At 33.3% G+C, this 18,637-nt stretch overlaps 3 protein-coding genes across 5 annotated transcripts; 2 read left to right on the top strand and 1 right to left on the bottom strand.

Annotated features, from left to right (window-relative positions):
- Positions 1–1,140: 1,140 nt before the first annotated feature.
- Positions 1,141–5,742, bottom strand: LOC21397186 (serine/threonine-protein phosphatase PP-X isozyme 2). Its single transcript, XM_024167904.1, has 8 exons — positions 5,487–5,742; positions 4,630–4,782; positions 3,542–3,604; positions 3,361–3,446; positions 2,622–2,697; positions 2,275–2,543; positions 2,120–2,198; positions 1,141–1,597 (listed from the first exon to the last, which is right to left on the bottom strand). Exons 1-8 carry the CDS (start codon positions 5,625–5,627, stop codon positions 1,547–1,549), a joined length of 918 nt encoding a protein of 305 aa, XP_024023672.1. The 5' UTR covers positions 5,628–5,742; the 3' UTR covers positions 1,141–1,546.
- Positions 5,743–7,503: 1,761 nt separating this feature from the next.
- LOC21397185 (NADH dehydrogenase [ubiquinone] 1 alpha subcomplex subunit 2) lies at positions 7,504–10,307 on the top strand. Its single transcript, XM_010101693.2, has 4 exons — positions 7,504–7,586; positions 7,757–7,862; positions 8,154–8,260; positions 9,970–10,307. The coding sequence occupies exons 2-4, from the start codon at positions 7,777–7,779 to the stop codon at positions 10,074–10,076; spliced, it is 300 nt and encodes a 99-aa protein (XP_010099995.1). The 5' UTR covers positions 7,504–7,586; positions 7,757–7,776; the 3' UTR covers positions 10,077–10,307.
- Positions 10,308–13,465: 3,158 nt separating this feature from the next.
- LOC21397184 (syntaxin-52) lies at positions 13,466–18,166 on the top strand. Of its 3 annotated transcripts, XM_024167914.1 has the most exons (8): positions 13,466–13,677; positions 13,851–13,930; positions 14,040–14,157; positions 15,291–15,506; positions 15,852–16,057; positions 16,165–16,265; positions 16,381–16,425; positions 17,842–18,166. In XM_024167914.1, exons 4-8 carry the CDS (start codon positions 15,295–15,297, stop codon positions 17,971–17,973), a joined length of 696 nt encoding a protein of 231 aa, XP_024023682.1. In that variant the 5' UTR covers positions 13,466–13,677; positions 13,851–13,930; positions 14,040–14,157; positions 15,291–15,294; the 3' UTR covers positions 17,974–18,166. The 3 variants fall into 3 exon arrangements, with proteins under 3 accessions (XP_024023682.1, XP_024023681.1, XP_024023683.1); XM_024167913.1 differs by lacking the exon at positions 13,851–13,930; XM_024167915.1 differs by lacking the exon at positions 13,851–13,930 and having other exon boundaries at positions 14,016–14,157.
- Positions 18,167–18,637: the final 471 nt, after the last annotated feature.

Here is an 18,637-nt window from a genome sequence, read left to right as displayed (position 1 = left end):
TTTCTTCTTTACTCTTTAATGGGGTTGAACATGAAATTATGTCACGTGGGGTAGTGACAAGAACTTTTATGTGCTTAAAAATATAAGAAAAAGGTCTCTAGGAGGGCCATAATTTTCTGTAATATAAAAGAAAAATATAACATGAAATTTATTTAAGAAGTATTTTTATGGTAGGACTTATGTTGTTTTAATCGTTAGATAAAATTTATAATTATAACTGTTACGTAATACGTGTAATAGATTTTTTAACTCAGACACTCATGAATCAGACCGTTGAAATTTTAATCTAATAATTAAACTACTTATAGATATTTAAAAAGTAGATTCTTCCGTGGAAGTTATTATTTGAAATAATACTCATCTTGCAATTATCATGGAATAACTAAATTTCTTGATGACATATTCATTGTCAATGTTATGTTGTATAACTATAAGGTCATGTTTCACTTTCACTTTTACATATTATGGAGAAAAAAGTCCGAAAAACGCAGAATGTTTTTATCATTGCTTTTCTGATTAAACAAAATCCATTCATTTTATTTTTGCACGTACTCAAACAGATGTTTTCTTTAAAACTTTTTATTAAAAAAAAAATCTTTTTCGCATAATTAACGTTACTTTATTAGAAAAACTTTTAACTTCGCCAAATTAAGAACCTTGTCGTCATGTTCTTTATTCATATAATAAAGGTGTCTTCGCCAGCTCCACATTCACCTTCGGAGAGAACAGAACCGATTTTTCCATCGTCCTTGCTTTAAGAAAAACGAACATTCCACCGAGAAATTCTAGTAACGCTTTTTCTATCGCTGTTTCTGCATTCACTGTTTAATACTAAACTAAACTATCTTATTTTTTGTTTAAATAATAATATATCATGTTAGTTGAGTCTAATGTCAAACAGTAAATGTAAAAAATGACAAAAAGACTGACAGAAAAAATGTCATTAACATTTCTCATTCTTCACTTTCCAATACATTACACCTTATATGATGCAAATAACCTCCATAGAGGTGATTTGAAGATCAAAATCACTTTTGTAATGATCATGAGGATCAACACAATGTATTTGTACCCAAAAATGAAATTGTACCCAAAAATGAAAAAAAAAAAAAAAAAAAAAAAAAAAAAAAAAAAAAACCCCAATATGAAGTAATTTGTTCTTCTCACCCAATTGTTCCTAATCCAATTCAACCTCCTCTGCACGGAAGCAAAGCTTTCCTTCTCAAAACCCACTGCCTATCTGTTCTCACAGGAAGAACGATTCAATCTTCCATAACATGACAAACTGAGACCAGTAATGCACACTATTACAAGGAAATATCAAAGATGATAGACGGCAAAGAAAAGCAAACTCAGTATTCCAAACTGATCACCAACCGGAAATTACGAGTATCGGTGATCATTTGAGGAGTCGGAAGTTTGAGAAGTCCACCCGTAGATACCTCTGGTTTCAAGTGAAAACATCTCTATCAAGCATGAAGATGTATATGTTGTCTGACAAATGAAGCTTTTTCGACAATAGTAGGTAAACTTTACTTGATCGGCCTCATAAAAAGTAATCTGGCGCAGGTTTCTTGGCAGGTGTCCCTCTTGATTCCTGCATTTTCCATCCCAATTTTTCAGCTTAACATCCAATGAAATTGACAAAAGGAATTGTTTGCTTACAGAAGAAGCCAAAATGAGCTGTGTTCTTGCCACCATATTATTAGCATGCACAAAAATTGCTTTTTAAGATATACGCATAGATTTGAAACCATTCTATCAACAAAGCATCATTCAGTTGCGAATTTGTAATTTTGTATAGTTCCCAAGCTTTTAAACTCAAGGGCCTCGACATGCCCAAAGAGATTACGGGTGTTCTTTTCATAGGTTTGAATAGAAAATTTGGACAGGAATCAAATTTTTGTGAGAAAACACTGTAGCAAAAAGTTTGAACTATGATTCAAACCGATAAAAAGAACGGGGCTTATTATATGATCAATTAAAATTAAGAGCTGTCCACTTTTAGTAATCCATAGACTGAATCAGATCTTGTGCAGCCCTAACACTTGTCAAACGAGTCAATCATATATCAATTTGGTTTCTTGCGAGGAATAAATGAACTCTTATATATGCTAACCTGTGGAGCAGCATCGAAAACAAGAAACTGTTTATTAAGGTTCTCATCCAGTTCAAGAATTGCAGCTACATTACCGCATCTGCGAGAACACGAGATAGGAATGAGAATTTAAACAGTAGAACAGAAGAACAAGATTAAAAATTGCAAAAAGGTACCTGTAACAGTAATTTGGAGCTGACCATACTGTAACTATCTGATCGTTGAACATCCATTTATATCCTTCCATTACCAATTGATGGGCACGACATATATAATCAATGTTATTTGAGTGGTTAAATGATGTAACTACGCTGCCGCCAAAGAGGTAACCAGCACCACGGGGACTTAAACCCCAACCATCAACAATATCCTCTGGATCTGACCATAGTAGGTCGCACATGGCGCCATCATGCGGTACTTCTTGCTTCCGGTCGATTGTGCGTATCTGTCATATCAGAACGTCAGTAATCATTAAAAAAATTTGAAAAGATAAAACTAGAGAAATTCTGGAATTGGTTCTGACCTGATCCAAAGTTGAAATGGCTGGGGAAAGGCCTCCATGGACACTAAAAATTCTGTTCTCAATCAGAGCTGACAGACTGAATAGAAAAACAAAATAAAAGCAAAACTTGTAAGGGAGTGGGGAAAGAAATTTTGTCCTGGAAGTATTAAAAAAATAATAATAATAAAGGTAGTATGATACTATGACAATGACCAATTATAAGCTCCATTCAGTTTCATCTAAGATACGAGTGATAGATACCTCCTTTTAGAGAGATTGATTCAGTAGTGATGGAGTTATTCAACTCGTGACAAAAGAAAAGGTCTAAAGAGACCCTTTTATTTCTTCAGTAGTGGTCTGAAGAATCTGATCAGTGACTCACCAACTCAGTGCAAGAGTGCAGAGATGAACAACAACGACGACGGCGATAAAAGAGAAGGAGGGGAGGTGGGGTGGGTGGGGTTGGAGGAATTGAAGGAGCCCAGCACAACCGTATAGCCAAAAAGCCTATTGACTTATCCTTTGCCCCATCTCACCCTCTCCCACATGAACTTTCGTTTATGTTACAGTAATTATCTTAAAAAGATGGACAAATGGTTAGAGACAAATGCAGAAAGGAATCAGAACACTAAGGTGTCCAACGATCCACCCATATCTCAATTGGTAGTTTGCCACTCCATAACTTTTTAAACCTCATATCCACAATTCAAACGCCTCAAGCTTTTGGAGAGAGACAAAAAAATAGAAGTTCGAAACACACCTTAGATAATCAAATATATCAGTGCAATATCTCCAAACATTCACAGAGCCATATTTACGAAGGCACTCATCATAGAATCCATACACCTGCATAGACAGTATGCAGTGAATACTTGAATGGATAACAAGATGACACCAAGACTCCAGTTAAGGGATGGGGATGCCAGTTTAGGAAACTTAACCTGTGTAATCTGACGACTCTCGTGATTTCCTCTTATAAGGGTTATCCGATCTGGATATCTTACCTGATGGTACAGAAAATTTTAAATGAAAACAATATAAAGGATTTCATAAACGTCAAATGGTTAAATTAACACAAAGATAAATGCATAATGAAAATGATGCTATTCGGCAATGGTAGAAGGTAAGTGGTCTCATCCGCAGACAGAATAAAATGACAATATGCACGAAGAATATTAAAGACGTCCTTTTTTTTTTTAATAGAAACATGGTCTTATTAAAACTTAGGATTTATATACAATTGAGAGAAAGAGTTTCCTCAGATTATAAATAATAATATAAATGTTGCAGAATAGATGCCGATCCCTGAGGACCCTGACTATGTTGGAGAACAAACAAGGTTGCAAAAATATATTTCCTTGTGAGCCCAAAGAGCAACACAGAGTCTTATTCTGTCCCAGAGGACAGCGCATTCCTCCTCACAACATTCAAATATCCTACGGTTTCTCTCCAGTCACACACCCGCCATGGCTAGGTATTCTCCGAAAAATATATCATTTGTCAGAACTCAGAAGTACTACCAAACATGACCTACACAAATTGTCTTTATCATTTATAGGCAAACATTGAAGAATGTTCGATCCACAATATTCAATTTGATGCCCCCCACGTTTTTATAGGAAACAAAGAAAAGCTTCATTGGAAATCAAAAGCGTACAAATGAAGGTTCAGGATGTATGAGAAATCCATCACTAAAACAGAAAATGAAATACATAAGGAGAGAGAAAGAGAGAGCCTCAACAAAAGCTACAGTAGCAACTTGATACCCCAAGTCCCTACTATTCTTAACAAACGGTAATTAACTGCAATCAAACAGAATTGTCTAACCACACTATATAGAAAGAGAACAATGCTTTAGAAGTGTGAATTTATACTTCCGTAAGAACTTTGGAAAAATGGTTGCAACTTCAAACTTAAAGATAAGACTAAAAGATTAATTGGACAGATGGAATGAAACAAGATTTTCTAATTTAACAAAATCTAGCAAGGTTCTAACTTCATTTTGTAGGCAAGAAAACTAGATTACCACCTTTAGAGCAAGGAGAAGCAGGAATGTCTCGACCGAATAAAATCCTCTGTCAACAAAATCTCCAAGGAACAAGTAGTTAGTCTTAGGGCAATCACCACCTACTTTGAAAAGCTCTTTCATGTCATAAAACTGACCATGAATATCGCCACATATCTGTTAAAAGAAAAGTAAATTTACAGTTTAGAAACAACACCAGACCGGCCTGAATCTTAGATAATGGAAGTTTCTAACATGGAATGGACCACCATATGGCCTTCTTGTAGTACCAAGCCAGGACCAACATATGGCAAATTCACCTTTTTTTTCAAAAAAAAAAAAAGAACGGAAAAGAAAAAGAAAGAAAAATCAAGGACATATCTAAACGTTCCCCCACTAGATGACCATTAAAGTCAAATCACTACGAGTTCATTAAATGGATAAGAGAAACAATCAAACTGACTAATATTATTCCAAAGCCACATTGCTGGGTAACAATTTATTGTGCACATCTTACTTGAGAAGGCCTAAAAGCAACCAAATTTCTCAAGGATGACCAAAAAAATTACTTTTTTTTTCAAAACCCAATAGGCTACATATACGCCTAACCTCCTTGATTATTCGGTTAAAACAAAATAAAAGTCATTAAGTTCATCTTTCAAAAACAATTTTCCTCCAAATTAAAAAGGCTAAAAGGAACAATTTTACGAATACCAAACAATGAGAAACAACCCACAACAAAACCAAAACAAACCCAGAAAATTACTCAAGAAAAAACTGTAAACTAAGCAAATCGAAAGAAAATAGCTCTATTAAATCAGTTATATGCGTATTGTAGGTCTAATTTGCGTGAGAGAAATTTTGAGAGAGAGAGAACTGACGGTGACAGGGGCGTCGACTCGCTGAACATTACTCTCTTCGACGAGGATTTCCATGGCTTTGAGGCAGAGAGCTTTGACCTCCGACTCCTTGAGAGGCTCGCACTTCTTCAGCTGCTCTATTTGCCGGTCTAGGTCTGACATCTCTCTCTCTCTCTCCTCTCTCTTTCTCTCTCTAACCTTTCTTCTTTCTCTCAGACCAAGACCAGCCCCTCCCGATTCTAACCCCTCTCTCTCCTCTCCACCACCTTCCCTCGCTTTCTCTCTCCTCCTCCTCTCTCTTCTTCTTCTTCTTCTGCGACTTCTCTCTCTAAACTCTATTTAGTTTCCGAATAAATCTGTGAATCTCTCTCCCTCTCTCTCTTTCTCGCGCTCCGCGAGTATCCTCTCGTTTTGCAGTGCGCATACTCGGTTCACTTATTTTCGTGATTTTGTGGGCTTTGCTAAGGAGCCACTTTAATTTGCTGAATTCTGTTTTCGCTTGTACATTTTTGGCATTCTCTCTTAATAAGCCCTTCTCAACAATTTATTAACATATTGGCCCTTTAACTTCCTCCTTGCTATCCTGATTGTTTCTCTCGGAGAGAGAGAACCAATAAAAATAGAGAAGAGAAAGTATAAACAAGGTAGAACAAGGAGAAAGTCCGTTTTTAAAAGGTTGTGAAGACATGGACTAAATGGAATAAATAAGTGTGAAATAGGAACGATATAAACAATTGAAAGGAACAAATTAATGAAAAAACTTCTTTTTCTACTGTGCTTTTTGTTTGCTCAACACTGGGAGCAAGTTGGGTGTTGACAACAGTTTCCTCCTAAGAAAGAAAAAAAAAAAAAAAAATTTCCCCCCAAAAAAAAAAAAAAAAAAAAAAAAAAAAAAAAAACTCAAGTTTTTAGGCTTAAAAAAAATAAAAAATAAAAAATAAAAAAAAAACTTAAGTTTGTAGACTTTTTCGCTCTTGGGATGGCCGCCCTATTGTGGTAACTTGCTTGCTCTTAAAGGTTTTAAAGGTCTTGTTTATTTTACTGATTATAGTTTAATTTGAGTTGTTATAGTAAAAAACACTCTCAGAAACAGTCACATTTAATTTTTTTATTACAGTAAAAAACTCTCATATAAAGTTACATCTCAATTTAAATAAAAAATTCAAATCAGCGAACTAAACAGATCAAAAATAAATTTCAGCTTGATTAACAACGAGAAAATATATATATACTTGTCACACTCAAATATATGCCGTATGAATGAGGTTCAATATAAATTTTGTATACTTATCTTTATATTTATATTACTTTTACCCTTGTACATAAAAATATGTAAACTTATCAATTCAGAAATAGTTGTGCAGTTTATGTTGGTCAACCCTTCAAGAATCTCGAAGAGTACTATCAAATATTAGTAAATCAAGCTCAAATTGACTTGACATAATTAATCAGAGGCAGACAACATAAAAACTTCAAATTTGGACTTTCTTTAACCCATTAATTTGCTTTTGAATTTCAAGATTCTCTACAAAGTGGAGATTTCACTCTTTATAAAAACCATCACTTATTTAGTCGTTGAAGATATGAAATTGTCTCGAGTTATCATACATGCATTAAACTTGATTAGCAAGTAGAATAACTTAAGTTATGAAACTCAAAACACTATTCTATAATTTAATATGATTGAGCATTAAAAATAAATTGACGAATTTAACTATTTTTCGAGTTTAACAATACCTCAAAGATTATGATTAAAACAGAATTCAAATCTTCACTTTTTAAGTCAAAAAATACAAATCTTATCGACCCACTTAGATCGTACTGATAGTCTATCCAATTAAGCGTTGCAATTGTGCTGTCATTGAGAGGAAACATAAAAAAAAAAATAATAAAGGTAAAATTTAACAAAACAAAAAAAAATAGAGAGCCAAAATGGGACATTGACAAAAGTTAAAGGGCATATATGAAATTATTCCACGAGAAAATTATCTCAGTAAAGTGTTTCTCAATAAACAAACAAAACACTTGTTCAAAAAAATAAATGAATAAATAAATAAATAAACAAACGACGAAATTCGTAGACATCGCAGAGTCGCCACTCTTCCTTCCATTCGAGCTCAGGTCATATTTCTCTCTCTTTCTTCCCCATCTGAAAATCAGAAACCCTAGCTTTCTCTTTCTATCTCTTATTTTTCCCAATTTTTTTCCCGTTTTATTGTTGCTGTGTTATTATTATTTTCTTCGAATGGTTTCTTGTCGTTGATTTCTTCGCAGTTTGATTTCTCTTCCAGAGCAAAGAGACGGCGAGAAAATGGCGTGGAGAGGACAATTGTCGAAGAATTTGAAGGAGCTTCGGATTCTTCTCTGCCAAACATCCCCTGCGAGCGCTACCACCAGGTTTGGCTTTCTCTTTTTTCCCATTTCGTTTCTTGCTCTTTAATGGCGTATTCTTAGGACAACCCAAGTAGTAATTCACAGCGAAGGACAAAGAAAAAAAAAACTTTTTTCTTCCATTGTTATGAGTTTTTGTGGGTGTATCGTTACTTAAAAGGGCCTTTTTGTTTTATGATCTTCAATGGCGTATTCTTTGGACAATTCTAGTAATTCACAAGGAAGGAAAAGAAAAAGGAAGAAATTTGTGGGTGTGGTATCTAAAAGGAGTTGTCTTTATTATGTTTGTTTTGGCAGAGCATTTGTGGAGAAGAATTATACGGATCTGAAGAAACTGAACCCCAGATTGCCAATCTTGATCCGGGAATGCAGAGGAACTGAGGCTCAGTTATGGGCTAGATATGGTATTTCCCACTCTTCCATTCTCTTTCATTGGTTTTTGGACTTGTCATTTTAGTTTTTTGTGAAATTAGACTAGAAACTTTTATGATTCTTTGAATGGTTAAGTAACTATATTTCACTGAGCTAACTATGGTTTTTCATAAGCTCTAGATGTTAAAGTTCTTTTTAACTCCTGCCACTTTATGGGATATTTTACTAATATGTCTCTTTAAGTTCCTCAGATTATATTATTCTCAACGAAAAGAGTATAATTGTATTTTCATGGAAGGAGCTTTAATAACGACTTAGTTGTTATCTTGCTACTGAGTGTTGTCTTAATGTATATTTAGTGGGATCTTTTCATGGGAACTTGAGAGATTGTGGAATATGTTATTTGATTGATGTCTGGTTTCAAGCGTAAAAGTAATCAATGAAAATGAAAATAGAGGGGGAAAAAGATCCCTGATTGTCATTGTGTTAGTATAAGAAGTAGAACTGGAGAAGTGTGTTTTGTAAGTTGAGTTTTCTTGGTAAATAATGGTTGGATAATAGTTCATGAAATCCATTACTCATTTGCATTTTGATGTGCCCTGGAAGCTGGGAATTGATCTCTAACAGCCCTGAATATTTTCTGGCCACCAATTTTTCCATCTTCACCCTACCATAAGCGTAGGTTATGTTATATTCTTAATGTCTAGTTTGAAAGTTGGAATCTTACCAAAGGTAATGACAGAAGTCGGTGAATTTAGGAAATGAAGTTACAGAACACCGTATAAAGATCTTAAAGCTCTGGGTTTAATGTTTAAAGCCCAAAGGGAATGGTGCAAAATGAATTACATGTATCTAATTGTACTAACAGTTCTCTTGATCTTGAATTGACATCCCCGATTAACTAATTTCACGATTAAGTGGAGTGTGAAAGATGCCTAAAAAAGCAGTGGAAAAGAAGTTAAAAAAGGCCAAATTGGGGAATGATAGAGCAGTGAGGATTATGCTTAGTTATTTTCTGATGGAACTTTTTTTGCTGAGCAATGACCAATGAATCTGATTCTTGTAGGCTGTAGCCAAAAGCCGCGAGTTGGTTTTTAATATTGCACTGAGTTGAGCCCAGATCTTTTACAACCACCGCAATTGCAATGCTACTTTCTCTATGAAAAGGCATTGAAGAGATTTCAATATTGCTCCTGCATAGTTTTTTGTTTAATTTTTTAATAAAGGAAAAGAGAAAGGATATCAATTGTCTCTGGAACATCCCAACCAAGTGTGTAATAAAACAAAACATAGTAACAATGTCCTTACAACTCAACAAAAGACTGCCCTTGCATAATCTAAGTGCTTATTAGAATTACGATTGTAGCAATAAAAATTAAAAAAGTGTGCAAATAATAGCTTTAGAAATGAAAAGAGTCCTTTTGGCCTCTTTGAACCAAGAAACTGATTGCTATTCTTCTTTGTTCTTGGTCATGTGTGATTGTTGATATAGGTGCGTTCTTACTTCTTACAATTGTAGGCATCGACGCGATGACTGTTGGCAATCTTTACTTCATCGTAATTTGGATATTCCGGTTACATTTGTACCTTCATGAACTCTTTTCTATCATTTATTAGTACAGAATCGCCTAGTGGCAATGTTTCTTGTGTAAATTCTGATGATATTCTGGTCCTTGGCTGTCTATTGAAACATACATTACTGGTCTCATCTCTGTGACCTTTGATTGTTGAACTTGAGCAGACTTGGGCGTTGAGAGGGGCATTCGTTTGGAAGGTTTAAGCGAGGCGCAGATCTCGAAGGCACTTGAAGATCTCGTGAAAGTGGGGGAAGCGCTTAAAAAGGCTTGAAGGATTGGTTGTTTGCATTCAGAAGTCAAAAACAAAATAAATTAACCTTTCAAGGGGAAAATCTTTCCCATGAATACTTGCCCTTTTTGTTTTGCATCCCATGCCTCTCTTTTGAGATGAATAGTTTATCCTAATGGTTTGCACTTCATGTTCTGTAATATGAACCGGACGGTTGATTTATGTACACTTGGTGTGAAATTTTAGGCATTTATGTAGATCCCGTTTATTTCACCTATTCGAGTTTAAAATTTGAGTTTTACTACAGTAAAAAGTTCTAAAAAACAGTCACATCTAACTTTGTTGCTACAGTGAAAAGCTCTCATATAAAATCACATCTAAATTTGAATTAAAAATTCGAATCAATGAACTAAATTGACTCATACTTTTGGTGCAAAATTGAACGACCTAGCCTAGCAGTGCGTGTTGGGGTAACTTGACTAAGACAATGGGCCAAGTTGGGTTAGACTGGCCCGACACGAATACGGTACAAGTCGGGTCTAAGTCTTCTTTCAAAAATATTGACAAATATCTCTTAAAATACATGAGATAAATACCCATAAGTCTAGATAGATAAATACCCTCTTAAAATTATAAGTCTAGATTTTTATTTAGAAAAATAACTATAAGTTAAAAATGTATTAATTAAGATTAAAAGATAAAAATTAAGATTTATACTCTCTTTAGAATAAGTTAAGTAATTTTCTCAAAGTTCTAAATTAGGATGGCCCGTTAGACCCAATTTGCACCTACAGGATTGTTGGAATACTTGTAAGCAATGAGCTTTTTTCATTTCTTGGTGCAACACTTTTTCCTCTCGTTTCAAACAATTGAAGAGCTCATTTAACTGCGTTATGACCATGAAATATTTTTAGGTGTGATTTAGGAAATAAAAAATGTTGATTTTTATTAGCCAGTGTTGACCACTAGAACTTGTTTCAAATTGGGTTTTGATGCCGGAAATTTTGCCTTATATATAGAGATGTGAAAATTTAGTGTGTTTAGTTGGTGGATTCGTGTCATGATTCGAATCGTGGTTCGTTACAGTATTTTCTCTCATTAAAAAAACACGTAATCTGAAAATAATTTTGAATTCATGAACTAAACGTCTGCTACGGTAAAATAAACTATTTTGCTCCATGGGTGGGAACTATGTATTTACTGTTATTAAGTTTTTAATAATTAAATCTGAAGTATAAATAGTTTTGTACGGCGTACAATAATTTTTTAATATAAATCTGTACATATCTAATCAATAAAAAACTAATTTAAATTCCTGCCGGTGGAACAAAATAATAAGCTCCACCGTAAAAGATTCTCTTGTAAACAAGTTATAATAAACTTTTAGGTGAAACGTGAAAACTTAGAACTTGCCCATAAAATATTGGCATGCACGATAAATGAATAGAAATCAACATTGGAGTGACAACCCATCTGTTGTAATGAACGCGTATTAGTTTCCCCCTAAATTTATACACAATCAGACAAAAAGAATGGATGACTCGTCCCATTCATTTTAATTTTTTTAAAATTATCTTGTGTTGAATGGGCAATATATTAGAATGATTTTCTAACAAAATAAAATTAATAAAATGACCTTTTTTATTTTTTTATGAAGAAATACATCTATTCATTCTTTGTAAAATGAGGTCATTTTATAAATTAAAATTTTTAAAAAATTATTTTATTAATAAAACTTTCTAAAAGAGTTATTTTAATGCAATTTTGTGCTCGCTCAGCTTCTCAATGAACACTCACCCTTTAACCACAATTTATTTTCGCAAAAAAAACAAAAAAACAAAAAAACAAAAAAAACACAAAAAGAAAACATATATGAATGAGAGAAAAAGCTATTTTTTTCGCAAAACAGAAAGTATGGAAAGAATTGTACACGTTAGTTAAGTTTACTCTCATATCTTCATTATAATGCTAAATTTATAAATCTCCATATTATTAATACACGAATAAGCTTTTATTTTAAAAATAACTATTCTCAAATGCAATATATATTATAAGCATAAGCTCAACTCTAACCATATTAGTCATTTTTAATCAAAATAATTAATGATTTAGTTTTTCTCTACTTCAACCATTAGCTAAATAGTTAGTTATTTTAAAGAATGTCTTCCACATTAGCTAAATATAGCTAGCATGAAACTAGCCATTTGAATTTTTGTATTATTTTATGTTTTTCAACTGCATTAAATGTAAAGATTCATTTATAAATTCAATAAAATTATTTTTATTATAAATTCAATGAATATCAAAATGCTCTATATTTAGTTAAAATAGGGAGTATGATTAGAATAACTCCTTAAAAAGTTATTAGCTAAAATAACTTTCGAACTATTTTAACTAAAATTTAGCTAAAACTTGGAGAGTTCCCTTAAAAATGCTTTTAAATTTTTATTTTTAATTTCTCATCATTATGTATTGTAGTATGAAATAAGATCATGTATTAAATATCATAGGTATATTTTTATATATTGCTATATATAACAATGACATTAGTATGTGTATTATTAGAGTACATGAATTTAAATTTTTACCATTTACTCTTAATTAATATCCTTTTTAGTCAATCAATTAATATAGTCAAAAGAGTAAAAATTCAAACTCGTGCATTCTAAAGGTAAATTCAATAATTTTCTCTTATTTTTTCTAATGAAAAAAAAACATGATATTGTGGCGTCTTCAATATTAAGTTTAGAGTTCGACTACTAACAAAAACAATAAAAATAAAAAAGTTCAAAACTACCCTTTTATAAAAATGATATTTCTATTATTGCTCTTTAATAATAACTATCTTTTTATTAAAATAAATATAATATAAACAACTTAAATAAAAGAGACAATATTAAACAAATGAGATAATATTAATTTCACATTAAACTTTAAAAGTCAATTCTAGAAAAAATTATATTTTTAACTAAAATAAAGAGCTAGTTACAAAAAAAATAATAATAAAAACTTAAGGACATTTACTAAAATGCTGAGACCTTGAAGTTCAACTTGCCGTTTCACTATTGTTCATTTACAATCTAAATCACAGCTCAAATTTTATTACTATAGTGTTTTTTTTATAAAAATTTAAATTTAATCTTTTTATTATAATAATTTTTTATTATATACACAATTTAAATCATAACTCGAGTTATAACTTGAGTTATCAAACGAATATAGGCTCCATTTGGAGGGAGGAGTTTCATGAAAAATGAAGGGAGGAGTTTCATGAAAAATGAAGGGAGGAGTTTCATGAAAAATGAATGGAGACCATATTGCAACTTTAAATAGTTGAAGTGAGGAGTTTGTCAATTTAGTGTTTTTTTTTTTTTTTAAATCGATTTTACATTAACAAGGTCATTGTTTATAAAAGGAAATTTTTTTTTACTTCTAAAAAAAAAATAAAAGGAAAATTTTTTTTGAGGGGTTTATAAAAGGAAATTAAAGAGACGACGAACGGAGTCGACAAAAAACTTGCCTGGCGCCCGGCGATTCCGTACGTCGCCTCCCTCTTGGCCTTTTATGACCTCGTTGCGATCATCATTGAAACCCTCATCTTTCTCAATTTTCTATTTGAATCACAATTTCTATCCTAAATCAGGTAATTCCGATTCTTCCTTGTTCCCGATCCTTCCTATTTCATTCTTATTTGATTTTACTTTCCTTTCTCTGCGGATTTTGGTCAATTTTGATCAGCTATTGATTAGAATTTCGGTTGAGGTTCCGAGAATAATCGCAATTTTTGGCCAATTATGGATCTATTTCCGCTTTTAGTGCGAGATTTTGTTTGCGATTACTTTTTCCGAGTTCAATTTGGTGTTATATGCGCTGGGTTTGCAATTGAATTTTGATTGGTATGTGTTATCTCTTATTCTCGCTGAAATGAAGACCTTTTTTTTTTTCTTTTCTTTTTTATTTGTTTCCGTTGATTGTTTAAAGGAGGCTTAATTTGCAAATTTGCAGACCCACCAGCCACCACCTCCCGGCGTCGGAAGGCACGGCATCCTGCACCTCGCACACCCAACTTCTTCCCTCTTTCCGACAGAAGCCCTCTCTTCCAATAAGACTAGTTCAAAAACAGGTTTCTCTAGTTACTTTGGGGTTTTTTTTTTTTTTTTTTTTTTTTTTTGGAAAAGGGAAATCTAGTTTATACTTTGTGGATTAGTACTAATATGATATTGTTATCGTTAATATTTCTGAATTTTGTGTAAGTTATTATTACTTCTACAATTTGCAGAGTTCATATTTGTCACGAGAATATAAAAGAGAGTGTTTGGGGAAGAATAAAATGAAGGAATTTTCGAGGAAACAATAGATTCGGAAACTGGACATAACAAAACCATAATCTCATTCACTTTTTTCTCTCTTGATTCCAAAATCACCCAGTTAAGGGACTTGGATTTGCTTGTTTTGAAATCAACCAGTTTGGCAATTTTGATAATTTGAAGGTTGGTTTCTGGGTTGTCTGAATTCTTTGGAATTGTTGATTGCAAGGAAAATTTGATAATTTGAAGGTTTCTGAGTTGTCTTAATTCATAAAATTTGGTAATTGTTGCTTGAATTGTTGGTTTCTGGGTTGTTGAGATTCTGAGTTTTGGATTGCGAGAAAAATTCATGATTTTAAGGTTGGTTTTTACTTTCTGGGCGTACTAAACTATTGTTCTTCATTCTTAAAAAAAAAAAAAAAAAAAGAGAGAGAAAGAGAGAAAGAAAGAAAGAAAGAAAGAAACACTATTGTTCTTCAGTTATTTATTTATTTATTTATTTTATTAAATATAGGCTACAATCCGGTGTGAATGAGACTGCATAGTGTGAATGAGACTCCTTAAACCTTCACTAAGATTTAATATGGATCGTTGGATTTCACCCAACCGGTGGGGGAAAAAAAGCTCCCCTTACCATGGACATATATAATAGAAACAGGCCTAAATTGTAGGCTAAAACTTTTGGGCCTTAAGCAGCTGCTTAACCTGCCTTAGGGTTAAGCCGGCTCTGGTGGGAACCCTTGATACTATAACTAAACTTTGTATTGTCATTCACCCCTCATATATTTTCTTAAAGGATCAAGTTTTAGTTTGTTATATGTAATTAGTCTAGGTCTTGAATTTACTAGTAGATGGCCTTGCTGAGCAGAAATAAGATTTTCGATGCGCTGATCCAATGTGTCTTTCGTGTTTGTTGTCATCTTATTTATGTAAAGATTTGTTGTTTTAGGTCAATGGCTGGGGATTCATGGGTAAAAGAGTATAATGAAGCCATGAAGCTTGCAGATGATATCAATGGCATGATATCAGAGCGGAGTTCGTTGCATGCATCAGGACCAGAAACTCAACGTCATGCTTCTGCCATAAGGAGGAAGATCACAATCTTAGGGACTAGACTTGATGGCTTACAGTCCATTTTAACAAAGCTTCCTGGGAAGCAGCCCATGTAAGTTGCCTTTGCGCAGAATTGCATCCACATGCGAAGTAAACCTGGTATTTTCATGGAATATGTCCGAGACTTACTGAGCTTTCAGAACTCAAACTTTCTAACATGCCATTGTCACTATCGTATTTTGATGTTTACTCATATTTAAAGGATGAATTTCTACCATGAAGTTGAATATTTCTGCTTTTAGTTGGATGAGTTGAAATTATGAGGAATTTTCTATGAAGTAGTAACATTAATGGCTGAACTTCATTTTCAATAAATGATTTTCTGGACATGGTGATTTGAGACCAATATCCATGATAAAAATGAATTCTGATTATAGCTCTAATGCTGGCTCTGCAGATCGGAGAAAGAGATGAATCGGCGCAAGGACATGCTCGCAAATTTGAGGTCAAAGGTTAACCAGATGGCTTCAGCCTTAAACATGTCAAATTTTGCAAACAGGGACAGTTTGCTTGGTCCAGAAATAAAGCCTGCTGACGCAATGAGCAGGACAGTTGGCTTGGAGAACTCTGGCGTTGTTGGTCTTCAACGACAAATTATGAGAGGCAAATCATTTTAGTTATCTGGAATATTACTTATCCCATTATTGCTTTTGACATATCTTGGGTCTTTACAATATGGATATCTCAAGTTTTTATGGCTTTTGAAACAGAACAAGATGAAGGTCTTGAGAAGTTGGAAGAAACAGTAGTTAGCACTAAACATATTGCACTGGCAGTCAATGAAGAACTGGACCTCCACGCCAGACTTATTGTATGGTTTTTTTGTATTTGATTTTTCATCTTGGAGTTATCATTCAAATAATTACCTATTCATGTAAATATCTAGTCTTCCCTCTGAGTAATCACGTATATGTCCACTTTTGCAGGATGACCTGGACTACCATGTCGATGTTACAGACTCTCGGTTACGGGTAAAACTCTTCCCTATTACATAATTACGCTAGAGATCCAAGTAATGTACCATTTTTTTCAACCAAAGGATGTGACAAATGATTTGTTGATAGCAAAATATAACTTTCTGAAATAGATTCCTTAATTGGAAAATAACATTTCACTTGCTGCATAATTTGGTACATAACATTTGATAAATGACTTGGGATCTTTATCATTGTTTTGTCCTTCTAATAAGAAGGAATTCTTCCATGTCGTTAGCTTGTACTTTAAGGAGCTGTCTGCACTCCTGAGTCAAAATCTTTGAGCTCCTCTAGTGTCTTTGGTAGGACTCGTTAATGATGGTCTTGGGAACTTAGTTTGTTAGTAGAGGTTGTTAGAGTGTAGTAATAGCTGTCAGTAGTTTGTTAGAGGGCTATTAGTAAGAGCATCTCTAATGCAATGCCATAATTAATGTGCCAATTTCAAATTTAACATTTGAGTGTAAAAAACACTCTAATGCAATGCTATTTGTTGTGTTAAATTTTTCATATACTATACTTTGTGGCAAATTTTCCACGAGTATAGTATATGAGAAATTTGACATTTGATAACTAGTGGTTGAAATGTTTACTTTTTCCATGTAACCAATGCAATTTTTGCATTTTTTAATTATTTTAAAAATAAAAGTTTACTTTTACAACTTCCGAAGCTTAATAATTATAGGGAAAAGTAGATTTAGCATTTCAAATAGCATAATGCAGTGGAGAAAAAATGAAAATAATATACTATATTATAGTTTTTGATGCTAAATATACAATTGGTATTAGCATCTACATTGGGGATGATCTATTATAAAAGGAGAACTAGCAATTGGGGGTGGGATTATGGATTAGTCAGTGTGAATTTGGGGAAACCCTTTGGGAGAGCTAGCAGACCTCTCGAACGCCTGCGAATCTATGTTGTAATCATGTTTTGTTCTTACTTTCAATAATAACTTCTCCATTATTTTACTCAATTTACTTGTTAGAATTTAGAAATTCTCTTAGTATTTCTCGGTTCTTATCGGTCTTTAGATGTGTGTTGCAGTCGTGTGAATAAAATCGTTTGGAAATCTCATAAACAAACCAGGAAATTAATTATTGAAGTTTCATATAAAGGGACGCAGTACATAATGCTTGAAGACTCCGAATGTGATGTTGTTTAGAAATGTTTAGAATACGATATTACAGACGTTATTAGTCGTGGCTAGGAAAGAAAAAAGAAAATAAAATGTTACTGGTTTTGCCTTAAATGATAATTAGCTGCCTAGCTTTGTCAAGAAAGTATTACCAAGTCATCAACAACAATCAAGGATGTCGTGTTCATGCATCAAACTCTTCTAAATTCTAATTAGCTGAGCTAGAATGTGAAACTCAAATGTTACTTTTCGTTTTTCTTTGTGATTTACGAAACAGCGAGTTCAGAAGAGCTTGGCGTTTCTGAACAAGCGCACCAAAGGCGGCTGCTCCTGCATGTGCATGCTGTCATCTGTTCTTGGGATTGTTGGTCTTGTTGCTGTCATATTTCTACTCGTTAAATACTTGTAATAACATGAGACTTGAAACGCACATAATCAACTATTCTATTTTTGTGCTTATAGTGTGGACTGGCTTTCGTATCTGCTATCATGTTTGTAATGCGATACTCGGCTTTTGTGATTTTGTTTGGTGCTCTGTGGAGGTGTTAAAATACTTGTATCTTGTGTTTTGACATTTCAACTTTAAGTATTGATTTCTCCTCTCTCTCTCTCTCTCTCTCTCTCAACAACTCTCACTCTCTTAACCACTCTCTCTCTCTCTCTAACCACTCTCTCTCTCTCTCTCTTAACCACTCTCTCTAAATTGAAGAAGTGGAGAATAACATTTAACAAATTCCTATAATGGGACTGGTCCAATCTTTGTTGACGTGTCATGATCATGCAGCCTCAGTTTTTTTTTTTTTTTTTTTTTTTTTTTTTTTTTTTTTTTTTTTTTTAATGTGAGAATGAGAGATATCGACCTTTTTGACATTATTGCTAGAAGGGGTTTTCATTTCAATAAATTAGTAACCAAGTAAGTATCAGTAAATTTTCAGCCCAAAAAACGTTAATATCAGTAAAAATTTTTGGAACAAGCTGCTCCCTTACGAGTTACGCCTTCATGCCTATCCATTAAGCCTTAAAATGAAAGGACTTAAAAACGACATCTTCTTTTGTAGAGTTAGACGACAACA

The sequence above is a fragment of the Morus notabilis genome, unplaced genomic scaffold (genome assembly GCF_000414095.1).
Source record: "Morus notabilis unplaced genomic scaffold, ASM41409v2 Scaffold148, whole genome shotgun sequence".
Lineage (NCBI taxonomy): Eukaryota > Viridiplantae > Streptophyta > Magnoliopsida > Rosales > Moraceae > Morus > Morus notabilis.
Note: the sequence above shows the minus strand (reverse complement) of the source record. Positions and strands in the feature narration are given on the sequence as shown.